This window comes from Ips typographus, unplaced genomic scaffold (assembly GCF_016097725.1).
Source record: "Ips typographus isolate SLU unplaced genomic scaffold, UJ_Ityp_2.0 IpsContig58, whole genome shotgun sequence".
NCBI lineage: Eukaryota > Metazoa > Arthropoda > Insecta > Coleoptera > Curculionidae > Ips > Ips typographus.
The window spans coordinates 264,375-290,155 of NW_028098576.1; the positions used below are offsets into that span (position 1 = coordinate 264,375).

Here is a 25,781-nt window from a genome sequence, read left to right on the forward strand (position 1 = left end):
TCAGCTATTCCGCTAAGCGGTGACATGGCGAGTTGCAAAAAGAGACCACCGGTCTGATTGGCGTATTCAACTTGTGTATTTTAGGTAGTCCATATAGTTTAAGGACTGAAGGGTTAACAGGAAGGAGTCTGTACTTATTGCAGTTCAAATAGGAAAGGGTGGTTTGTGTTGTATTGATGACTGATTTAAACTTAGAGAGAAACTTGTCAAGAGGGGATGAAGATAAAACCTGGAATAAAGAAGTGTTCAAAAAGTCAAAAATTTTTGTGTCATACTGTTCCCTATCCATCACCACAACGCAGTTACCCTTGTCCGCTCTAGTTATTATAAGGTCATTATCTTTAATTTTACGTAGTAGAGACATAAGATTTTTGTTGAGATTTGAGGAAAATGGTGTTGATGTGTGTTTGGTAAGTTGGCGGTGGTATTTGTTTAGATAAAAAGCACATGAGGAGTGCAGAGCGCGATGTGCTGTTTCAGGAAGGCCTCTAGAGATGACGTTCTCTATGTTTGCAGCCAGGATCTGTAAGTCCAATACTCTCGGTTGAAAGTTGTAGTTGAATTTCAAACCCAAGTTCAGAATCTCGAGATCAGAATTAGAGAGAGTGTAATTGAACAAGTTGACGGTGCGGCGACCCATCCTTTTTTCCCAACCATCCGTTTTCCCTATCCATCGCCGCACCCTCAACTTGTCCCATTACACTCTTTCTAATTCTATATTCTATATAATATTTTTAATGGCACTTTGGATGAACTTACCAGATTATTTGACCATCTTAATACCTTACATGACTCTATTACGTTCACCATGGAACTGGAGTATTCGCAATGATAACCGTTTCTTGACATATTGATTTCTAGAGTAAACAACAAGATCGATTTCTCAATATACCATAAACCTACTAGCACGGATGGTATCATTCCCTTCTTCTCAAATCACTCCTTTTCCCAAAAAACTGCTTCCCTGAATTGCTTTTTCCACAGACTATTTAACATACCCCTGTCAGAGACTAACTTTAATAAAGAACTCTCCTGGATCAGAACTGTAGCTACCAACACTGGCTTCCCTGTAGGTTTGAACAACAAAAATCTACTATAATCACTTTAAGAAGTTTGTCAACAGGAATCTCATAGTGAAAGAACATAACATTGAGACAATTTATTTCTCCATACCTTACTTGGAGCCTTTCTTCCTTGGCTTTAAATCCCTATTTAAACCCTATGGTATTACAACCTGTTTTAAAGTTTCAAGCTCTGCTGGTTTGAGCTTTCTTGCTGCACAGCTATCTGTGCAGCTGTATGTTGGTACAAGAGAGAGTTTTAAAAATTTTATCAACAACCAGAATTTGAACATCAGTTACATGAAATCACTCTTTTCTTGCCACCTGCGCCTAACAACCACGACTTCAATATTGAGGAAGGCTTCAAAGCTCTCCATTTCTGCGATAAAGGCAACTTATTGGATCTTTTGGAGGCTCTTGAAATCAATAGAGCCTCTTCTAACGACAATGTAGTTTGCCTCAATGACCAACTTAGACACAGCTCTACCCCGTACTTCCGATCCCTCAATTTCTAGATTCCACAGACACTCCTCCCATTTTACTGTGCAGAACTTTTGACTTGACCCTTTTGACCTGTTTGTAGTTAATTTCCATTGTATGACATATTATCTAACGAGTTGTATTGCAACTTTATGAAGGAGTATTTAGAGTTAGGGCATATGAAGAAAATCATTCCTGATTTAAATTCAAAACAAGTCGCGTATTACCTTCCTCATCACGGTGTGCTGCGCGAAAATAGTTTAACTACTAAACTGCGCACAGTTTTTGATGCGAGTGCCCCAAGCACATCCGGTTATTCTCTTAATCATTTACTAATGAACGGTCCCATTTTACAGGAAAATCTTTTCTCAATTCTTATAAGATTTCGTCAGCATTCTATTGTTGTTACCGCGGACATCGAAAAGATGTATAGGAATGTTAATATCTCTGAAGAATACTTGCCTTTGCAGCGTATAGTTTGGAGAAATAATCCTGATGAGCCTCTTGAGACATATGAATTACAAACGGTAACTTATGGGACCACGGCTGGGTCATATTTAGCAATTCGGTGTCTATTTGATCTAGCGGCATTAAACGAACAAAATTTTCCGGAGCTTGCTGCAATAATTAGGTCCGATTTTTACGTTGATGATGTACTGACGGGTAGCGAGACTGCGCAGGAGGTGCTGCGCATATGCAATGGCATATCGAATATTTTGCAGCAAGGTTGCTTTAATTTGAGAAAATTTGTGTCAAACAGCAAGGAAGTTTTAGAAAAGATACCGGGTAGTGACGATAATGTTAAAATTGTGAATTTGAGCGAAAATGAAGATCCTAAAACTCTAGGGTTAGTTTGGAATCCTTCTTTTGATAAACTAATGTACGAAATAAGTACCCAACATTCAAATGAGCCTGTATCAAAGCGTGAAATTTTGTCTAGAATCTCTCAAATTTTTGACCCTTTAGGGCTTCTAAGTCCAAGCATAATTGTAGGAAAAATACTTTTACAAAAACTCTGGCTGGAGAAGTTGTCGTGGGACGAAAGCCTTCCATTATATATGCACACTGCTTGGACTATTTTGCGAGATGAATTATCTTTGCTAAATACTCTAGAAATTCCCAGACACGTGATATGCAGCAATCTAACGAGAATCGAATTGCATGGGTTTTCCGATGCATCGGAAAAGGCCTACGGTGGCTGTTTATACGTCCGGTCTATTGACAAGGATGGTAAGGTCTTTGTAAAATTACTTTGCGCAAAATCAAAAGTTTGTCCTCTTAAAACTATTAATATGCCGAGACTAGAGCTATGTGCCGCTTCTATTTTGTCCAAATTAACAGATCAGGTAGTTAAATCTATGCGATTAAAATTCCATGAAATATTTCTATGGTCTGACTCCACAGTAGTGCTAGGATGGTTAAAAACGGAACCGAGTAGATTAGAGTTTTTTGTGAGCAACCGTGTTTCTCAAATTCAACAGCTTACGTCGACCTACCGCTGGAATTACGTACCTACTAGTAGTAATCCTGCAGACGTTTTATCGCGCGGTATTCGTTCTAGTGACTTACAGAACTTGTCTATCTGGTGGTCAGGTCCAGTATTCCTATTGTCGGACATCTCTAAATGGCCGAAAAGCTCTAGTATTTCTGCAAAAGATTTACCTGATATACGAAAAAATGATTGTACTTTTGTTTTTCATCAGACTGTTGACTTTTCCTTACTTGAGCGATTTTCATCATTGCATAAATTAAAAAGAGTGGTTGCCTATATTTTAAGATGGAAAAACAGTGTTAAAAAGTTAAAAAGTGAACGTGAGACCGGTATACTTACCTTAGGTGAACTTAACAATGCATTACAAGTTCTACTTAAAATTTGTCAAAGGAAACACTTTTTAAAGAAAATCACAAGTCTTGAAAATAATAGGCCCATTCCCAGAGACAGTAAAATTTTAAATCTAAACCCATTTCTAGATATTGCAGGACTGTTGCGTGTAGGCGGTCGAATTCGCAAATCTAATTTTAATTATCAAAAAAGGCACCCTGCAATTTTACCAGAAAAAGACAATTTTACAAAATTGATTCTTAACACTGAGCATCTGAGGTTACTACACTGTGGTTCTCAGCAGTTATTGGCAAATATTCGTAATGCCTTTTGGCCAATAAACGGTAGAAATCAGTGCAAACAAGAAATTAAAAGCTGTACAACATGTTATAGATATAAAACCCACATTTCAAAACCAATTATGGGCGAATTGCCGAGTGAGCGGTTAAATCCCAGGCAGCCTTTTGATGTGGTAGGCTTGGACTATGCAGGTCCCATATTAACGAAGGAAAAAATTGGTCGGTCGGGGCGCACAACCAAGTCCTACATATGCTTATTCGTGTGCTTCGTCACCAAAGCCATTCATTTGAAATTGGTGTCGGATTTATCCAAAGACGCATTCATAATGGCTTTACGTAGATTTTCAAGCCGCCGCGGTTGCCCCTCCAAAATATTCTAAGATAATGGCAAAAATTTCGTTGTACGAATTAATTAAAATAGCCAATTCTGAGTTGCAGGAGTTAGGTAAATTTATTATGAAAAATAAAAATTACATAGAGGAGTATGCTGCTAGTGTCAATATTACTTGGAAGTTTATTCCACCATACTCACCTCACTTCAGGGGTTTTTGGGAGGCGGGGGTCCGTAGCACAAAGCATCACCCCACCTTAAAAGAGTTATAGGTGACACCCTACTTACCTTCGAGGGTTTGTATACATTACTGGTACAGGTGAAATCAGTACTCAATTCACGACCTCTCTCCCCTTTATCCTCTGATCCAGACGATCTTTTCCCTTTGACCCCAGCACATTTCCTCGTCGGTAAATCTCTCACCTCAGTGCCAGAATATGATGTCAGTACGATCCCACAAAACAGGTTATCATTGTATCAGCACATTCAGTACATGAAGCTCCATTTTTGGAAAAGGTGGAGTAAGGAGTTTGTTTCGGAGCTTCAAACCCGGACAAAATGGAAAACCAACCAATGCAACCTAAAGGAGAACACCCTAGTGGTTATAAAAGAAGATAACCTGTCACCAGCACACTGGAAGCTTGGCCGAATTATCCAGACTCACCCCGGAAAAAACGGCGTTCCAAGAGTTGCTACCATAAAGACCGCCAGCGGTGAAACTAAACGCGGTTTTCAAAAAATATGTCCTCTTCCAGAAGGATAAACTTTGTGTCAATCCTTGTGTGTAAACTTTATGTGTTTGAAGCCTAGTGACTTCAAGTTGGGGGGCATGTTTAATAGCACTTATTTATATTGAAAATACTTTTGACTATTGTTTTCTTGTGCGAGACCACTGTGAACCCACCATAACGTTTCCAGTGCTTGTCGCCGGACGTTGGCAGAGATTACTAATAGACTGTGTAGAGAGCGTTTCGTTCATCGTTTTTTCCACAATTTCTTTGTTATATCAGTGAAATACAACCAGTCTATTATACACAAGTTAAAGTCGTTATTTTGATATTAATCCTAACATAAGTAATAACAGTATTGTATATCAAAAATAAATTGATTTTCAATTCGACTGTTTTTTTATGAAGCTTTCTTAACTTCTTGCATCATTGTAGATATGGTCGTTAGAATTAACACCGCCCTTGTTACTATTGACACCAGATTGGTGGCAGTTGTAACAGTTGTGTAGGTAGTGTGTAGTGTACGAAGTGTAGGTAACAAGTCGTCTAGTTTTGTAATAGCAGAATTATCATAAGATTAAATTCCGAAAAACTAAACTCAACTTAGTACACATTCTGAAAAAAGTAAATTCAACTTTTCAAAAAGTAAGGTTAACTAAAGAAAAATGGAAATGTAAATTTTGTTACAATTGACACCGGTCTCCCCTACACCTGGGTTCAGGTGCCCTTGTAGAATGACAGTCAGCAGACTGTGACTCTAGTTAAGGTAGGCTTCCATGTTCTTAGTTTAATAAGTAATTAACATACTGTATATTTTATAGCCTCTGAAGATGGGTGTCTAAATACACTCGAAACATGTCAGGCCATAACAACTTAACCAATACTTTGTGGAGATCGACTTTGAGTTTAGCTTTCACTTAATTTATGAGATCTACTTACTCCATTTGAAAGCGATTTGATTGAGACAAAACACCTATAGCGAGAAAACCATATATTTTTTAGCGATAATTATTGTTGTATAATCAATGAATGTTCCTTCACTGTAAAAAGGTATGGGTATATTTCGAAAGACTTTAACGGAGTTCCTCCAGCTATAAATGCAGCTTTCCGATATACCAATGGATTGTTGTATTTTTTTCAAAATCAGCGCTATTTTGAATATGATAAATTTTTAAATGCTTTAAAAAAATCTGATCCTCTATCCAGACAGGCATTTCCTCTAGTAGTTTGATGTATTGATTGCTTTAAATTGAAATCACCCAGCATTTGACATAATTTAGACGCCCTTGGATCGTTGTCATCGTAGTAGTACTGCCGCTCATAACTTCTACAATTTTGCTTCGATAGATCAGTTTCTTGCCTTCAAGAAAAACACTAAGAAAAATTTAATGGACTTTATTTTACTTTGCCAACATATGCACATTCACAACAAAAGAAATACATTTGCAACAAAACCTAACCTTAAAAGAATACCGAAAAAACGCGAGACGCAATAAAATTAATGACAGTCGACACCGAACGGTGGTCTTTTCTTCTTAACCGCACAACATGCAAACATTTGAATTTGAACTTTTCGAACATACTCCCCAGTTGGAGGTACCGCAATAAACCTCCAAAGAGAGTCAACTCCAAGCACCATAATCTAACTTAAAATAAGTCTTATTTTAAATTTAATCTTAATAATTAATTCTTTAATAAATAAATTAGTTTTTACGATAATTCAGATCAGTTGTCAGAAGGAAGAGGACATAATTTGGTGATATACCTTACAAAAATTCCATTCTTTGTTCTTATTTTAGCGCCTCTAATCCTACCATCTGAACCTGGACATACTTCAATTACTTTAGCCATTACCCACTTAAGTGGTGGTAAGTTATCATCCTTTACCAAAACCACTTGATTGACCTTTAAATCTTGGGATGCAGACAACCATTTAGGTCTTTGTTGTAGTCGGGTTAAACTCTTCAAAATTTAAAACTAAGTTACCAACGGCTCGAACTATATGATGTTTCGCGCTTTTAATCGCAATAATGCCCTTGGTATCTTAATTACTATTAGGCCCAGAGCGACCTGTTTTACAAAACACTCAGTTGGGTTGGGTGTTTGGAGGCACACATATGTGTCTGATTTCAATATCATCTGTTGACAGTAAGGATGTTAGTGGTGTCAATAAAGACCATTCATCATTCTTTATAAGTACTAGCAAGGTTGATGAAATTCTTAAGAAGTTTTGGGATATAGAGGATATTTCAAAAGAAATAGTTGTAAACAATGAAGATGAACTAGCTGAACAAATCTTTCAAGACACAACTGTTTTGTTATCAAGTGATAGATTTCAAGTGAATATGCCCTTTGTTGGAACATCAAAAACTTGGCAAATCATTTTCTTGTGCCAAAAGGCAATTGTTATAACTGTTCATCTTGCGTGATGAGCTAACCGCGTTGTTGCAAATAGGTGGTTTCAATCTCCAGAAATTGTTGTCGAATTCGGATAAACTTCTGAAGGGTCAAAGTGCTCTGAGTGACTCTATAGGTTATGCCATTTTGTCTGAGGATCAATCCAGTAAGGTTTTATCCAGTAAGGTATAATCTGGGATCCTAAAATTGACTGCTTTTCTGTGTCTTTACCCAAACAGCTCAATTGTCAACCATTAACCAAAAGAACCGTGTTCTCCATCATAGCACAAATCTTTGACCCCAATGGGTTTGTAGGTCCGCTTGTTGTGATTGCAAGGATTTTTATCCAATCTTTATGAAAATCCGGATTATCATGAGATAAGCGATTGAGAGCTGATTTGGCGGAAGAATGGAGACTGTTTTCGGAGAATATTCTTGAGCTAAAATTGTTAAAAATTCCTAGGTGTTGTACTTTCGCGTCGTAACATGCCGCCCGCGTTGAAAAATTAAAGTTTTTCAAAAAAAAAAACACGCACTGAACTGTCGAAATCGATTGTTCCTTACTGAGCGTTTTCTTCGCATTGAACCAGCTCGTCCTGCATAGGGAGAATGCACACCTTCTTTAAGGATCGTCTGGTAATGGTTCCAGTGGGCAGCCTTACTGAGACCACTCGGATGACATTATCGTAACCGGGATGTAGCTCCGTCACTCTTGCTAGAGGCCATCTTAAAGGGGGAAGGTTGTCCTCAACGAGAATTACTAAACTTCCAACTGGCAGCTGACTTCTGAGGTCGTTTTTGGTGTTCCACTTGTTTCTGACCTGGAGAAATGCAAGGTACTCTCGGGACCAACGGTTCCAGAAATGTTGAAACAACTGTTGTAATTTTTGGTATCTGGATAACCATATCCTTTAAATCTTCTTCCGGTGGACTTAACAGTGAGTCGCCTATTAGGAAATGGGCGGGGGACAAAGGTAAAAAGTCATTGACATCGTTAGAAATTGGTACCAAGGGACGCGAGTTTAGACACGCTTCAACCTGCACAAGCAAAGTGTACATCTCCTCATAGCTTAGAGATTTGCCTAATACGCGCCGAAGGTGAAATTAGGACGGTGAGACCGCACAGCAGCTTCCCAAAGCCCACCTAGATGGGGTGATTTTGCGGGTATGAAGTGCCAACGAATTTGGCTGTCAGCTAAGAATTTTGTCACGCTTTCATTGTGATCTTTTTTGTTGATTAGGTCATACAACTCAAAAAAATAGTTGTTTGCGCCTACAAAATTCGAGCCGTTGTCCGAGTAGATGTCGTGAGGTTTACCTCGTCGGGAATAAAATCTCTTTAATGCATTCAGAAAACTAGAAGTTGACAAATCTTTTACCTGCTCGAGTAGCAAAACAAACAAATATGCAGATATACGTTTTAATTAGCTTGGTTGTTCTTAGAGTTCCGTCCTTTACATAAATAGGTCCGGCATAATCCACCCCACATTTGGAAAATGGTCTACTCGGTACTACTCTTGAGCGAGGAAGAGAACCCATTAAGAAATTTGTCAGTTTAGGGTTGACTCGATAACATACTTGACATGATCCGATTATACGTTTTACGGCATTTTTTCCATTAATAGGCCAAAACTTCAGACGTATGATAGATAAAAGATTTTGAATACCAGCGTGCAAATTTTTTAAATGTGCTTTTCGTATTATTAAATCGGTTAATCTGTGCTTATATGGCAGTATAATAGGGTGCTTTTGTTCGTATTTTAATTCTGAATTTGTTAGTCTACCTCCTACTCTAATTATACATTCTGAATCAAGAAATGGACTTAAATTTAATATTTTGCTGGTATTGCTTGTCATTCCTTTGCGTTTGAGATCTACTAACTCTTGCTTAAACACGCTATGTTGAACTAATTTTATCAAAACCAATAAAGACTTGTCAAGTTCGTCTACAGTAAGAGTGTTGTATTCATAGGTTTTCTTCAACAAGGATCGATTTTTAAACCTGAGAATGTAAGCAACTACTCTAGTTAGTTTTGTTAAACTAGAAAATTTGTTGAACAGATAGTCGTTGAAACTTGGATTCATTGGTAACTCAGTACTTAAATTTACAGCTGCACATCTATTGTTCGTAAATTGTACGTTTGACTTTAACTCTGGAAGATTATCAGTTATGGTTGTTAAGTTATCTTCGAGCTCAACGTCAAGACGGTCGATCTATAAAAAGTCAAGTCCGTAAAACCACATGTGGTTATCCACTAACTCTTTGGGATTTAGCCCTCGTGATATGATATCTGCCGGGTTTTCCTTACTCTTTACATGTCTCCAATGAGTGACGTAGCTAAGTTCGGTTATTTTTGCAACCCGATTAGCTACAAAAGTTTTTAAATTTTGAGGTTCTAGTTTTAGCCATGCTAGTACTATGGTCGAATCGGTGAAATAAGTTGTTCGACAAATCGGTAAGTCAATAATATTTTTGATTTGGTTCATGAGTTTAGACAATAAGTGAGCTGCTAAAAGTTCTAATCGTGGAAGTGTCTGTTTTTTCACAGGAGCTACTTTGGATTTAGCCGTTAAAAGGGTAATGGTTTTCTCACCGGTTTGAGTGGTCGAACTAATATAGATACATGCGCCATATGCTTTCTCAGAGCTATCACTAAACCCGTATAGCTCTATAGTCGAGTTCGGTAACGTCACGTGTCTTGGTACCTTTACATTATTCAAGTGTTGAATCTGAGATGAAAATTCAAGCCAATTGTCAACCAGGTCTGGTGGAATATTGTCATCCCAATCCAGGTCTAGCTTCCAAAGACTTTGTATTAATAGCTTTGCTTTAATCGTGGCAGGACCTATAAGACCAAGCGGGTCGAAAATTTGAGAGATAGCTGAGAGAATCGTTCGTTTGGTAAATTTATTTAAGCTAAATTTTACGTCAACTATATAATTCAAAGTATCATCGACAGGATCCCACAAAATGCCCAACGTTTTTAGTTGTTTTTTATCACGAAACTAAACTAAATGGTCTTCATTTTTATTTCCGTTTAACTGCAAAATGTTGTTTAAGAACGACTGATTGTTCGATGACCATTTTCGTAGTTTTTAGTTTGCTTGAGCCAAAATTTCTGAAAGTTCTTTATACACTTCTGTACATTCAGTTTCATTATCAAAACTCGCTAAAAAGTCATCTATGTAAAATGCTTGATTAATTAAATTTGATGTTCTTGGATAATTAGCTCTGTTTTGTAATGCTAGCTCTTGTAAACAGCGTGTAGCTTGAAAAGGTGCGCTTGAAGTACCGTATGTGACAGTTTGTAAATTATAAACTTTAATTTCTTCTTCCGGATTCCATCTCCACAATATTTGTTGGAAACGATGTTCAGTTTCATCGATTAGAATACAACGATACATCATTTTGATGTCAGCACTTAATACATATTTACGTAAGCGCATTCTTAATAAAATCGAGAACGTCTGGTTGTACAGTTGGGCCAACTAATATCAAGTCATTAAAGGAAATACCTGAACTAGTTTTTGCACTGGCGTCAAATACTACACGACATTTTGTAGTAGAAGAGTTCCTCAAAACAGCTGAATGGGGTAGAAAATATGAGTTACAATCATTAATGTTTATCGAATCTAGTTCGCCTTTTAACTTCATATGTCCTAATAACTCATATTCTCGCTTCAATTCCGCGTTTTGACCAAGCTTTCTCTCTAAATAATAGAAACGTTTTAGAGCCGTCGTTTTTGAATTGCCAAGTTGAGAATTTTGATTTTGGTTAAATGGATATTTTACAATAAAAGTACCGTTCGAATGCCGTGTTGTCGTTTCTTTAAAATAGTCTTTGCAGTATTGTTGATCTTTTGAAAGATGCGTTTCCGAGTTTAATTCTTCCTGTCATTAACAAATCGTAAAATATTCCTGCTCCTAAAAGTAAATCAACATCCTGTGGTTCATTGAAAGTACTATCTGCTAATCTAATATTTTTTGGAAAAATGATTGCTGAAGCATCAAATCTAGTAAGTGGTAGTTTTTCAGTAATGACTGGCAATAAAGAAATGACAAGTTTGCTTGAAATTGATTAAAGCGAGACTTTATGAAAAATTTTGCACGGTGCGTTATTCGAGTTAGACTTGACTAATACCTGAAAGTGGTAAGTTAATGTTTTCGAGTTGCAAATTTAATTTGCTACAAAGTGACTTAGTAATCAGATTTGACTGACTACCTGAGTCCAGTAATGCTTTACACTCGTGCCAATGTCCTTTATTATCCGCTATCAATATGACAGCTGTTGATAATAATACTTGATTAGTGTGAGACGCAACATACGACAACTCACCTGAAATTTCGTTTATTTTCCAATTTGAAACTTGATTGGTATTTGTCAGAATCGAACTGTCATAAACTTGGTTTATATCGTTAGGATTAGTAGCAAGCATTGCATGTTGCCCAGCTTCAGAAGAAGCTACATATTCTCGAAGTTGTCGTGTGTTTCCATCCGTGATTTCCCCTGAATTATCTGTCTGTGTCCTATTGACATTATTCTGACTGCTTGAATTTTGCGAAAAACGTATTACGCGTCAATATGTAGTAATGTATTATGTTTTTGATTACAGGTTCTACATCCACCAGATCTACAATCATACTTTGAATGTCCTGTTCTTAAGCAATTACTGCAAAGTTTAAGCTTTTTCACTTCATTAAACCTTTCTGAAGGGTTTAAATTATAAAACTTGGGACAGTGATAAATAAAATGATTCTCGTTACAGTAATTACATTTTACAGACTGTGACTTATCACTCCTGTCAGTAAGTCCATATGCACATTGCTGATTTAAATTGGCGTGAGAATTGTTATTCGAATAGTTTCTGGTACCTTTAAATGGAAGTTTTGTATGTACTTGATCTCGTGATTTGCTTTGATTTACGTTTAATTTTGAAAATTCATGATTTATTGCTTCAAGGGTACAACACTTTTTTGTCAAAAATTCAATAAATTCACTTAGTGTTGGTAGTGAATCATTAGTTTGTTTGCTTTCCCATTCTCGAATACTGCTACTGTAAACTTATGCAAAATTAGTGGAATTAACAACGTGTCCCATTGTTCAACTGGTAAAGATAATTTTTGTAGCGCACAGATATGCTGATTTACCATGTCTATTAATTTTCTTAATTGCAAGGGCGAATCTCTATGGACAATTGGTAAATTAAAAAGAATGTTATTAACATGAAAATTAATAATAGCTCGTTTATTTTCGTATCGTTTTTTTAATAACGCAATGGCAATAGAATAATTTGAGGCGGTTACATCTAAAGACTCTACTAACTTTAGCCCGTTTCAACAGATTTGTTTATTGAAATGTTTGATAAATATTCTGATTATACAAAGCTTCAAAAAGTGATTGCTTATTTCCTACGTTTTGTTTCAAACATAAAATCGTCCGATCGGTTGAGTGGCTCTCTTAGTGTTGACGAGTTGCAAAATTCAACTCATTTCATAGTAAAAATAATCCATCGAAGATTTTTTTATTCAGAGATTGTTTGTTAGAAAAACAATCAAACCCTCGCAAGTAAACAGCTACGGACGTTGAACCCATTTATTGATAAAAATGGTATTTTTAGGGTTGGCGGTAGACATTTCAATGCCGAGATTCCTTTCGCCCAGAAATTTCCAATTCTTCTTCCTTCAAAATGTCATGTGGTCGACATTTTACTTCGAAAAGAACATATCCGTCTCTATCACGCTGGACCTCAAACGGTGTTTTCGCAATTTCGGCAATTTTCGATTAACTTTTTGGCCATGGATGGTCTTAGGACAGTCAAAGTATTATTTCCAAGTGTGTGACTTGCTTCCGTTTTCGAGCCGAAGGTTCGCACAAAATTATGGGAAATTTGCCCTTTGATCGAGTTAGTCTTGTGCGACCTTTTTTAAAGGTGGGTGTCGACTTTGGAGGTCCCTTTTCATAAAGGCCTCGCTTTTAATGCGTACCTCTAAAGGTAAAATGTATATCGCAATATTTGTTTGTATGGCTTCCAAATGTGTTCATATTTAATTAGTGTCTGATTTGTCTACTGATCAATTTCTCTTATCATTGAAAGAGTTCATAGCAAGACGGGGTAATCCTTCGTTTATATATTCGGGCAATTCGACAAATATTTCTCTGGATCCAGTAATTATCTGAAAGAGCTGTATGATTTTTTAAATGAAAAACATAATTTGGAAACTGTTTCCGGTTTTCTGAGCCAGAATCAAACACAGTGGAGGTTTATTCCACCAAGGTCTCCACACTGGGGTGGTCTGTGGGAGGCTGCGATTCAAAGCGCGAAACATCACATAGTACGAGCCGTTGGTAAGTAGTTAGTTAGTTTTGAATTTTGAAGAGTTTTACAGTGTTTTAACTACAATTGAAAGCATATTAAATTCCCGACCACTGACTACTTTTTCTGATGATCCATTGACCTTTCACCATTAACGCCGGGTCATTTCTAAATTGGTGAAATATCAGCCTTTCCAGAAAAAGACATTACTAATATATCTGATAACCGTTTGTCAAATTATCAGAAAAACCTAAAAAATTAAGCAACAGTTTTGGAAGAGGTGGTTGAAAGAATACTTAACCCGACTACAACAAAGACCTAAATGGTTCTCTGCATCCCAAGGTCAATCATGTGGTTTTGGTAAAGGATGATAACTTACCACCACTTAAGTGGGTAATGGCTAAAGTAATTGGAGTATGTCCAGTTTCTGATGGTAGGATTAGCTCACCTGAGGCCATTATGAAAAATAACACCCTAGGGCATTATTTCTTAGATAATTGACCTTAATAGGTGTCATTATTGATGAAATAATAGCCCTGTCGGACATTAAGAAATTAAATGAGGTGTATCAGATTGTAATAAACATCACTTCCAAACAGTAAATCTACATCTTGAGAATAATTAAATGTAGGATCTGCTAAAATAATGTCACCAGGTATATCAAGTTTATTCAAATTAATGGGAAATTGCGGCAATTTTCCAGTTATATACTCTACCACTGGACAACTAGCAGAAAACTCGCGACCAGAATCAACACGTCAAGTAAACTTAATATCTGCAGCTTGTTTACAAGACAAATTTCCACCAATACCATGAACAGCTACATTTAAGTGATGAGTTCAGAGTCCTAATTTTTTTAATCAATTTATTAGTAATCAGAGATAATTGAGAGCCACTATCTAAGATTGCTCTGGCAGTAGTAATGTTTCCATGTTTATTTACAAGATTCACAATAGCAGTTGCCAGTAAAACATAATTTCAATTTTAGCCAACAAACTTGTTTTAGTTTCTGCACAAGTGGAATAAATACCGCCATTATTTTGTCTATTTTCTCCAGCTGATTAAACGGATGTTTACTGATTTACCAGTTAAATTTTCAGATAAACAAACTAAATTTTTATTTTTCCTCTCAGAATTCTGGTAATTTGATTTATCACCTTGCATTAAGTTTACACTGAGAAGCATTATGAAATGAAAAACATTTTAAAACATAATCTGTTATCATAAACAAATCTCCGCCTATGAGCAAGAGTAAGGATTTAATTTACAATATTTTGCAATTGCATGATTTGACGTTTTACAATATACACAACTTACCGAGAACTTACGTGCTCTTGGGCCAATGAGAATAATACTTATTTTCTGGAACTCTGGAAGTTTTCAGCTGCCTGGCACCGTTTTTCTCAAAATTCAAAAGTCAATCAAGATTGGCATATTTGTAGGTCCACGTTCCCACTCATAACTTCTCTTGTATTAACGTCTAACTTGTGAGATAAAATGAACACTAAAATAAAGACCCAATCCTTAATAGGAACATTTAAATTTTTAAGACACTCTATATGTTGTTTAACCTTAACTACAAGAACTTGAAATTCACGTAGACAATGAACTAACACCATTAACCCTTGTATATGATTGAATATTGTTGCTAATATGTTTTCATACCTTTTCTTTAAAATATTAATAGCAACATGTAAATTAGTCCTATTAAAGATAAGCTCTCTACAAGTTTTAATGGTTCACCTACCAAATATGACTTTAACTATATTAATTCTTTGGACAGATAAATCTTTATTGCATAAAACAATAGCATTAAATATTTCAGAAAAACCTGTCCCAATTTTGTTGTTCACCAGAAAAGCTATCCAATGCTAATTTTTCAGGCATTCTTGTAACTGTGTATGTGTGGAACCTTCTTGCTTCACTAGTATTGGCTAGGTGATTGTAAGCGTATTTGATTATTAATATTATCTAATGCTACTATCACATGACCCTAGACTTTTCTAATATAACATTTAAATTAGACATTACAGTGAAATACTTATTTTCAGTATCAATGATGTCACCTTTTTTTGCTGGATCAGTTTCCAGATCATCGATAGTGTACGGAGCTTCACACAGTTTTTCATAAGCAGCATTGAGAGTAATTTTCCGATTATATACTCAAGCTTATTCAAAATTAAGTCTTTATTGGCTAATAAAACGTTTTCACTCTAGTAATAATCCCTTTTGCAGATGTTCTGCTTTTATAGGCTGCCCTGAGGGCTATTTCCACAGATTCAACCTATGCCATTTTTTCACAGAGTGTTTACATTAATTTTTCAAAAAAGACCATTCAACAAGTCAAATATGAAACAGAATGTTCTGACCTGCACTTCTGCTTTAAATGCGGACTCCAATAACAGAACAGCACCTGGATTTCACTCCAGCAGGAATCTCTTAACTTCAGCTACCAAGCTGCCGCTTTTCCACGTTCCACCCCTAGTACCAACAGGCAACATCAAATCATCCAAATACCAACATCCGGTTAGAAGGATCAAAAAATATGTAGTAGCACTGCCGTTCAGAACATGTAGAATCCAATGGTGTAGTCAGTTTTTTTCTATTCCGTTTAGTTTCTGACATATGACAGTAAGTTACATTTTGTAAATGGAACATCCTATACAGGGTAATTCAAATTCGACCCTCACCATTGGGATCTCGGAAACTATAAGAGATACGAGAAAGTTTAAATTGGGGCAAAGTTGCGCAATGTAAGGCTCAACCAAATGCAGTTTTAAAAATTTCGATTTTCCGAGTACTTCCGAAGATATCCGAAAAAACTGAAAATTTGATTTTTTGTTTTTATTTTTTCTAATCTTATTTGAAGAGATATTCCAAAACTAAAGCACCTTTTCATTGCCACTTTTTCTCAGCTATTCGATGATGGATTCAAATTTGCCACACGACGTTTCGTTTTTTGGCAGCCATCATCAACTTTCTTTTTTCTTATGGGCGCCATATTGGATTTTTAGCCCACCAAATAGTACGTTTTATTCTGATTTTAGTGATGTATAATAATTTATGATTTGCTTCATAAATAACAAAATTTCAATAAAAACTATTTTTACTTTAGTTATTGGCTTTGAGTTAATGGGCCGTTTTGTGAAATGTCATTATTTGACAGTACTTGTCAAACACGATAATTCGGACGATCATTAGAGCTTTTAGAGATTTTACCTTAGTTAGCTTTGTTAATGAGACATTTTATGAAGATTACTTGGTAGTACTTGTCACACGCAATTGGCCTGAACATACTTAGTCACAAAGGTGTACACGTGACTTAAACCGTTTATTCACTCGAAGAGCTTAGGCCACTCGCTACGCTTGTGGACCTAGTTGTTCTTTTCGTGAATAAAAAATGGTTTAAGTCACTTGCTGTATAATAACTATTAAATCACTCTGAATGACATTCGCCTATTTACAGATGTAAACAAACAAACATCAATGTTACATCTACGGGGCGCGGTGCAAATTTAATAGAACTGTAATTTTAGTTTTTTTTTAATATAAGAAGTCGAAATTTAATAAAATACTGTATAAGACACGTGACTTAAACCGTTTATTCACCCGAATAAATATGAATGAATAAAAATGGTTTGTCACTTACTGTATAAATAACTATAAACTTGCACTTAACATTATACAAAATTGAAATTTGGCAAAAAATGAAGTTCTTAAATGATGATCTTTCTCTTGGAAACATAAATAAGCCTTTTATGTTAGAGATAATGCTAACAATCTCTTTTTCTGATTAACCTAAATAGTTCAGCAATGCTTGTATAATAATACATTTTCTGCGCGGGGTTTCTTTTCTAGATACATTTTTAACTATGATTGACGCTCTAATGATCATCCGAATTATCGTGTTTGACAAGTACTGTCAAATAATGACATTTTTTAAAACGGCCCATTAACTCAAAGCCAATTAACTAAAGTAAAATAGTTTTTATTGAATTATTTGTTATTTATGAAGCAAATCATAAGTTATTATACATCACTAAAATCAGAATAAAACGTACTATTTGGTGGGCTAAAAATCCAATATGGCGCCCATAAGAAAAAGAAAGTTGATGATGACTGACAGAAAACGAAACGTCGTGTGGCAAATTTGTATCCATCATCGAATAGCTAGGAAAAAGTGGCAATGAAAATGCTTTTAGTTTTGGGATATCTCTTCAAATAAGGTTAGAAATAAAGAAAAACAAAAAATCAAATTTTCAGTTTTTTTCGGATATCTTCGGAAGTACTCGGAAAATCAAAATTTTAAAACAGCATTTTGTTGAGCTTTAAATTGCGCAACTTTGCCCCAATTTAAACTTTCTCGTATCTCTTATGGTTTCTGAGATCCCAATGGTGAGGGTCGAATTTGAATTACCCTGTATATTTTTACGTCATTTAATTCTGTTGATTTTTATCTTTTCAACGGTGTATTACAAATAAGTTTGTAGAGGTTAATCCTGTTATTTAAAAAAAAAGACCTTTGCTAAGCTAAAAAACGGCCAATACCTTCTCTCTATTACCGTTTTCTCTGTACCCCGTAAAACCATCGAAAATGCAGCACCCTGTACTGTTACACACAGTATGTCTATGCCCCTATGAACAATGCAAGCTTCCAGCCGAGACACTTGTTACGCAGCGAACTGACATTTATGTGCACAAAAGTCAGTCTCTTTATTGGAGACTTTAGTCCCGTTGTGGCAGTAACTGGGACTGGGGTGGCATCTCCATCGCTCTCTCCCGGCGCTGCAGATTCAGAAAATGGTTTACTACTACTCCTCTTGGCCATAAGTCTGTGTTAAGATAGTTGTCCCTGTCTTTTCTGGGCACAATCAGTTTAAATGAGGTACGATATTTTTCCTTTCTGGTGTGCACGTCTCGCAAGTTGCTCCTTCAAGGCCATTCTGAATTAGGTACTCACAAACCTGCTCGGTTGTCGTATCAGGAGCCAGTCCGGAAAGAAACAGAAATGCCACCGATGTTGCAGGCCTCAGATGGGAGCTGCCGCTGTTTGTTCCCCTTAATGGTTCGTTGCGAGTATTACCCAGGGATTTTCTTTTGCTTTTTCCATAAGTAACTTTTTTCCCGTTGTACCAAACATCCAATATCAATCCAAATTTCTAACTTAAAGTTTAATGTACTTTTAATCATTAAATTTAGATGTCGTAAGTTATTTCATTAGAATGCACAAATTGTTTGACAATTCTCTCTATCAAGAAAAATTGTATTTAAGCATACCGTAATTTTCTGGTAAATTTTTAAAAATGGAAATTTTCCGACTCGAAAATTACCGCTTTTACATCTCTGCATAACACTTACTCTATCTACCGAGTTTTGCAACGTTGCCACGTCTCCGTATAAGCGCTTTCAGGAACACTACCCCTATTAATAATATTCAATAGTGACAAAACGCTCTTTGGTACGTTTATAGGGACAATCCGTTACACCCCGTAGGGACGGAGCAAACCGCACGAAATTCGAAATTTTTAATTTTTACAAATTAGTTTTTGTCAATTTTTTCAAAAACCAAGCTGAGTGTCAGACTGCCCTTTTGGCTTTATCTAGCCTTCATGGGTGTCCTGGAAGCCCATATAGTCGTCACCCCTTCAGTGGGTGGCAATTCTGAATTTAGTAGTCTTAGCAAGCCGGAACATGCCGTCATTTAGACCGAGATTTTTCAAAAACTGTCCAAGGCACATAATGACGTATGTCCGTTCGAGGGTAGTGAGAATCCCTTACACCCCGTAGGGACGGAGCAAGCTGCACAAAAGTCCAAATTTTTAATTTTCAATAATTTCATTAACCTGGCAAAATTTTAATAATTTTTTATTTTGGCAACACTGTACATCGAAAAGACTTTCCTTGATAATTGAATTATTTAACATTGTAAACTTTATTGTTGCCAAACTTATCAAAGATAAGGCTCATTGTTTTGTTTTATTTTTGTGATAACCGTGCAAACAGTAGTATTACTATACAGGGTGGTCCAATTATTGCTACCATCTTCTAAATTAGAAATATGACGTCAGGACAGTCTGGAGACATTGTCGCCAAGTTTGATGTTTTCTTGAAAAATGGTTCTTTGTTAATAACCTTAACAGTGATGCCAAACTGTGCCCAGTGAATTTAAATTTAAGAAATTAGTGATTTTAGTTTTACAGAGAAACTGTTATTTAGCGTCCTCTAGTGGCCAAACTATTTTTCATAGAAAACTTCACTAAAAAACACATTTTTTTCTATAGGTTTTGGTTACTTTTTTAAAAATGTTTGCTGTTTTTGATTTCTGGTAGAGTTTTACCGTTTCCATAACTTGCAGCTCTTGTAATTGTTTGTGTCGTAAAAAGAAGGTTTTCTTATGATATTTTGACAGTTTTGACTTATGTAACAGTTGACTAGAGACACTTTTAAACATGTTCTGTATAAATACCGACAAAACTATCAAAACCACGTGACAACTGTCACTAACGTCAAAAGCTATTTAACTGTCAAACTATACTCAAAAGTTGCAAAAATCGGGGTTTATAAAAGTTTTTGATGTAAAACGTGTTTTTTGAGATTATGACATTAATTTTGACAGTTGTCACGTGACGGTAAAGCTAAATTATTCTCTGAAACCACGTGATACTGTCACTAATGTCAATACCGTCAAAATTATACTAAATATTCCAAAACAATTGTATTTGTTCTGAGACCCTTTCGGGCAAAGTGTCTGTCGAAAGTTTTGGTAGGAAATTAAATTATCTATAACTTTTGTTCCGTAACTTTTCCTCGAGTTTGGCCCTGTAACCGAGTTACGGGGCATTGAATTTTCATAAAGTATACATTGAGACACTGTGTCCCCAGTAAACATTCCGAAGCAGATATCTCCATTCTGAGTCCTTTGAGGGCAAAACATTCCTCATAGACTGGCAAAAAATTTTATACATCTCTTCTCTCTTAATTTTGCCAAATAGCCGAGTTACGGGGGACAGACTTGGTTACAGGTTTTTAGTGTGGATTTAGACAACTTTTGCCTAACTTTTAACATAACCTTAAATTGCGTAACTTTTACACTTAATACTTCCAGTAATTCTTGAGCCACCCGGTATAATAATACGTGTAAAACAAACAGTCAAAACTTTGCCTTAATAACTTTCAATTAAATCCTTGACCGTACTTTGCGCAGCTGTTTCATTTATTTATAAAGCAAATAAAATCACAGTAAGAATGACAGATAACAATTATTATTAATTAGTTTAAATTACTTATAGCCTTACACACGCAAAACGCTTTATTAGTTTATAAAAGTGCTGACAATATTCATTAGGTATTGTTTTGTTTGCTTGTGTATAATGGACCGAAAAAGCAACGAAAGTGATAGTAAAAATTTGTAAGAATTTGGCCACTAACTGTCAAAAGACTCAAAAAAGAAACTGTCAAATATTTGAGTTTTTTGACAGTTTTTGAAAACTCTCTGAAGAATTATAATTATACGTATTTGTGGGGTTTTTAGGTCTGGAGAAAAGGGCCAAAATGTGTCTTATTACAAGTTGGTAAGTTATTTTAATTTGTATATGTAAATTAGTGTTTTAGAAAAAGATGAGCATTCTTGGTTAATTTCAATTTAAATATCGAAATTTTGAAAAAAGTGTTGATTACTCTCATTTTATAGTTTTTCGGAACTTGACATCCTAGACAGACCTGTCAAAGACACTACATTTGGCTAGTTGTTGACCATTTACTATAATTTAACGTATACAGTGTGTCCAGGATAAGGAGGGCCACTATGGGGATCTTGGAAATGGTTAGAGATACAGATTTGGTTAAAAGGGAGAAAAGTTGCGTAATCATGGCCTTAATAAAATGACATTCAGAAAACATCGAAATATTTTTTGTTCTTGGAGATATTTTGGAAAAAGTGAATTTTTTCTCCACAGCAACTTGTAAAGTTCTTTAAAGTGGCATTATCAGTTTTTGTTCCAACGTTTCGTCTTTGTGGAACCATCTCATTTTTTTAAATGCGGTCATTGGTTTTTAATTTCAGGTTCTGAAAGACATTTTTATTCCAAATTCAGTGATGTATGACACTTTATGGTTTAAATGGGTTTTACTGTTTTTTTGGGCTTAATAAGAAATGCCCTATTACGGAACTAAAAAATTATTTTGGTGTTATTTTTTTAAATTAAAAATTGCGTATGCCAATAAATTGTTTAGGTTATTTAAATGGTTATTAATAATTTATAATTAAAAAGGAAATAAAGGTTTTTAAAGTTTAAAGCAAAACAAAAATCAGAAAAGATATGTTTCATACATTATTGAATTCGGAATAAAAAAGACATTCAGATTCTAAGATAAAAACATCAAGACCGTTTTTAAAAACATTAAGTTGAAGGTTTCGCAAAGCAAAACGTAAGAATGATAAACTGATAATGCTAATTTAAAGAGCTTTACAAGTTGCGGTAGAGAAGTGTTATTAGTGTTGGTCTAGGCCGAATATTAACGTCACAAAAAATTAAAATGCAAAATCAAAAAATTCATTTTTTTAATATCTCAAAAACCAAAAATATTAAGATGTTTTCTAAACGTCATTTTATTAAGTCCATAATTACGCAACTTTTCTCCCATTTAACCAAATCTGTATCTCTAACCGTTTTCAAGATCCCCATAGTGGCCCTCCTTATCCTGGACACATTTTATATACAGGGTAATTCAAATTCGACCCTCACCATTGGGATTTCGGAAACTATAAAAGAGTAGAGAAAGTTTAAATTAGGGCAAAATTGCGCAATTTGCAGCTCAACCAAATGCAGTTTTAAAAATTTTGATTTTCCGAGTACTTTCGAATTTATCCGAAAAAAACTGAAAATTTTATTTTTTGTTTTTATTTATTTCTAATCAAGCATTTTTTCGACGACTGACTTTGAAAGTACCTCATGTACGCTTCCATTTCAAAGCAGAAAGTGGTTATTCGCCGCGAGTGCGCAGAAAGTGAATCATTTTCTGCTCTAGAGCGTTTTCGATTTCTACTAACAATCTACTCACCAGCTTTTTCGGCGTTTCTATAACAACGCTTGACATACCTGTTCGAAATAAAGCCATTCCGTCAAAGTGACTTATCGGTGACAATGAGTTCGAACTACGAAAATGATGTGAGTGAAATGATGTCTTCCAATCCACCCCACAGCAGTCGTCGAAAAAATATCGTCTATAATTCGAGCCGAAAGTATTTTTGCCGCTTTTACATGAAGTTTCATGTGCAAGCGGCAAATATGTACTTTCCGCTCTTAATATAGAATATACTATTTTCATTGCCACTTTTTCCCAGCTATTTGATGATGGATTCAAATTTGCCACACGACGTTTCGTTTTGATCAACTTTTTTTCTTATGGAGGCCATATTGGATTTTTAGCCCACCAAATAGTACTTTTTATTCTGATTGTTAGTGATGTATAATAACTTATGATTCGCTTCATAAATAACAAAATAATTCAATAAAAACTAATTTTACCTTAGTTGGCTTTGAGTTAATGAGATGTTTTATGAAGATTACTTGGTAGTACTTGTCACAAGCAATTGGTCTGAACATACTTTTACTCTCACAATGAGGAAAAACGAGGCAATATTTATTTAAGCTTCATCACAGATGTGATACTAAGTTTCTAATATGAGAGCAAGCCAACTGTAATCAGTAAGCCAACCGCCCCACATAACTTTATTTAGTTAAAACGTAACCAAAACATGGCTCGATTTGGTGCTTTTCATAATCCAATATTAAATTATTTAAACTTGCACTTAACTTGACAAAAAATGAAATTCCTAAAATGATGATCTTTCTCTTGGAAAGAAATAAGCAGTGTAAGTTAGAGATAATGCTAACAAATATCTTCTTCTGATTAACCTAAATAGTTCAGCAATGCTTGTATATAATTACAATAAAAACATTTTGTGCGGCGGTTTCTTTTCTAGATATATTTTTAACTATGCTTGACTTGCTCTAATAATCGTCCGAGAATTATAGTGTCAAATAATGATATCATAAACGTCTCATTAACTCAAAGCCAACTAAAGTAAAGTTAGTTCTTATTGAATTATTTTGTCATTTATGAAGCAAACCATAAGTTATTATACATCACTAAAATCAGAAGAAAATATACTATTTGGTGGGCTAAAAATCCAATATGACACCCATAAGAAAAAAAGTAAAAAAAAAAAGAAAAAGCAAGTTGATAATGACTGCCAAAAAACGAAACATCGTGTAGAAAATTTGAATCCGAATCGAATAGCTGGCAAAAATGCCAATGAAAGATGCTTTTAATTTTGGGATATCTCTTCAAATAAGGTTAGAAATAAATAAAACCAAAAATAAAATTTTCAGTTTTTTTCGGATATCGTCGGAAGCACTCGGAAAATCGAAATTTTTGGCGAACAGCATTTGGTTGAGCTTTAAACTGCGCAACTTTGCCGCATTTTAAACTTTCTCGTATCTCTTATAGTTTCCGAGATTCCAATGGTGGGGATCGAATTTGAATTACCCTGTTTTTATTTTATTTATTTAGCATAATAGCTACATACAAAAACAGTAATCTTAAAAAATACAAAATAATGTACATAAAAGCATAAAGTCATAAAATTAAATGTATTTAGTCATAAATTATAGATTCTTTTAAAACTAATATTAGTACCATCCACCTACGATAATAAATGTAACACTTTAAAATCATGAATAACCTCACATTCCTTAATACTACTCGTAACATATTATAAGTGAAGTTACTCCATCCATGTTACTCGCAGTGGAGGTGAAATCGTAAAAGTGGTGAAAAAACACGCAACCTTATCCACAATATATTTATTAAACCCTCAAATGAGGTGAAGGTCAAAATGCCTGACATGTTTCGAGCATATAGATGCTCATCTTCAGAGGCTTAGGTTTGGTGAGAGAGAGAGTAAGTAAGGCAGGTAGAGAGACAGTAAGGCCCAGGTTGAATTTACATTAAGAATTTATGTGAAACATTTTAGAGTTAACAAACCCATTATAGGGAGAAAAAAAACACCCACCCCGGTGTAAACCGGTGAGAGTTGTCAAGGGCTGTAGTGCAAAATTAGGGGTCATCCTGACCTAGGGCGAATGTAGCCCGGTCAATATTAATTTTTTTAAGTAATGTAATTTAATGTAGTGTCAACTTGTTTTTTCCCCCATAATGGGTTTGTTAACTCTAAAATGTTTCACATAAAATCTTAATGTAAATTCAACCTGGGTCTTACTGTCTCTCCCCGTCTAGAAAGACAGTCGGCGGTGTTTACCAAACCTAAGCCTCTGAAGATGAGCATCTATATGCTCGATACATGTCAGGAATTTTGACCTTCACCTCATTTTGAGGGTTTAATAAATTATTGTGGAGAAGGTTGCGTGTTTTTTCACCACTTTTAATATGAATATTGGAAACTGAGTTAACACATTCGATAAAATTTTCTGTAAGTATCTCAAGGTTGTTGTTGCATTTTCTATATATGTCTTTAATATGTCGCCAAAAAAAAATCAAGCGGGGTCAAATCAGGTGACCGTGGTGGCCATTTCACGGGTCCCTTATTTCCAATCCAATTACATCCAAAATTTAAATTTAATCCATCCATAACACTCTGGTATTTTGGGCTGGAGCACCATCTTGTTGAAAGAACAAATTACTCGCCTGGATTATTGGTAAGTGTCAACATATTCAAAATATGTTGTTGTAGAATGTCTAAAGAATTTGGCCATTGAGATTTTCTTGAAATATGTGATATGCTAAAACGCGGTTATCATGGATAGCATACCAAACATGAAATCCAAATCGCCCTTGATTTCGAACATAGACTGCCTGATGTGGATTTCATCGGACCAATAATGAGCATTATGCCTATTAAAAATTCCGGCACTGGTGATAAAACTTTCATCTGTCCAAATTATATTTCGCGATAAGTTTGGATTTTGACGAACTTTCTGAGAAAACCACTGGCAGAACTCTAATCTTCTTTGAGAATTTGTTGGCTGAAGATGGTGTCGCTTTCTAATAACATAAGGCTTGAATTTATGCGTTTTAAGAATATTTAGGGCGCGCCTTCTTGAAGTCCCGCATTCCTCCCAATTTTTCTGCTGGACGTGGACGGATTTGCCGCCACCATTCCTAATACATTTATTGTTTCTTCTTTGTGTTCAATAGTGTATGTTTCCGAACGTGCCTTTTTGAATGATCCATAATTTATAAGGTTTTTCTTTAATCGGTTGAAAATAGACTTGTGCGGCTGTCTTCTTTCCGGGTACCGAAGTAAATAGTTTTCACACGCAATTT

At 35.3% G+C, this 25,781-nt stretch overlaps 1 protein-coding gene across 2 annotated transcripts in view; it reads left to right on the forward strand.

Annotated features, from left to right (window-relative positions):
• The first annotated feature begins 20,723 nt into the window (after positions 1-20,723).
• LOC145739839 (ATP-dependent translocase ABCB1-like) overlaps positions 20,724-25,781 on the forward strand; it is a 37,042-nt gene continuing 31,984 nt past the window's right edge. The window contains exons 1-2 of one of the 2 annotated variants that reach the window (XM_081995186.1): positions 20,724-20,841; positions 20,965-21,004. In XM_081995186.1, coding sequence (XP_081851312.1) covers positions 20,804-20,841; positions 20,965-21,004 — 78 coding nt within the window. In that variant the 5' untranslated portion in view covers positions 20,724-20,803. The remainder of the gene's footprint in view (positions 20,842-20,964; positions 21,005-25,781) is intronic. The other variant, XM_081995187.1, reaches the window with a different exon arrangement.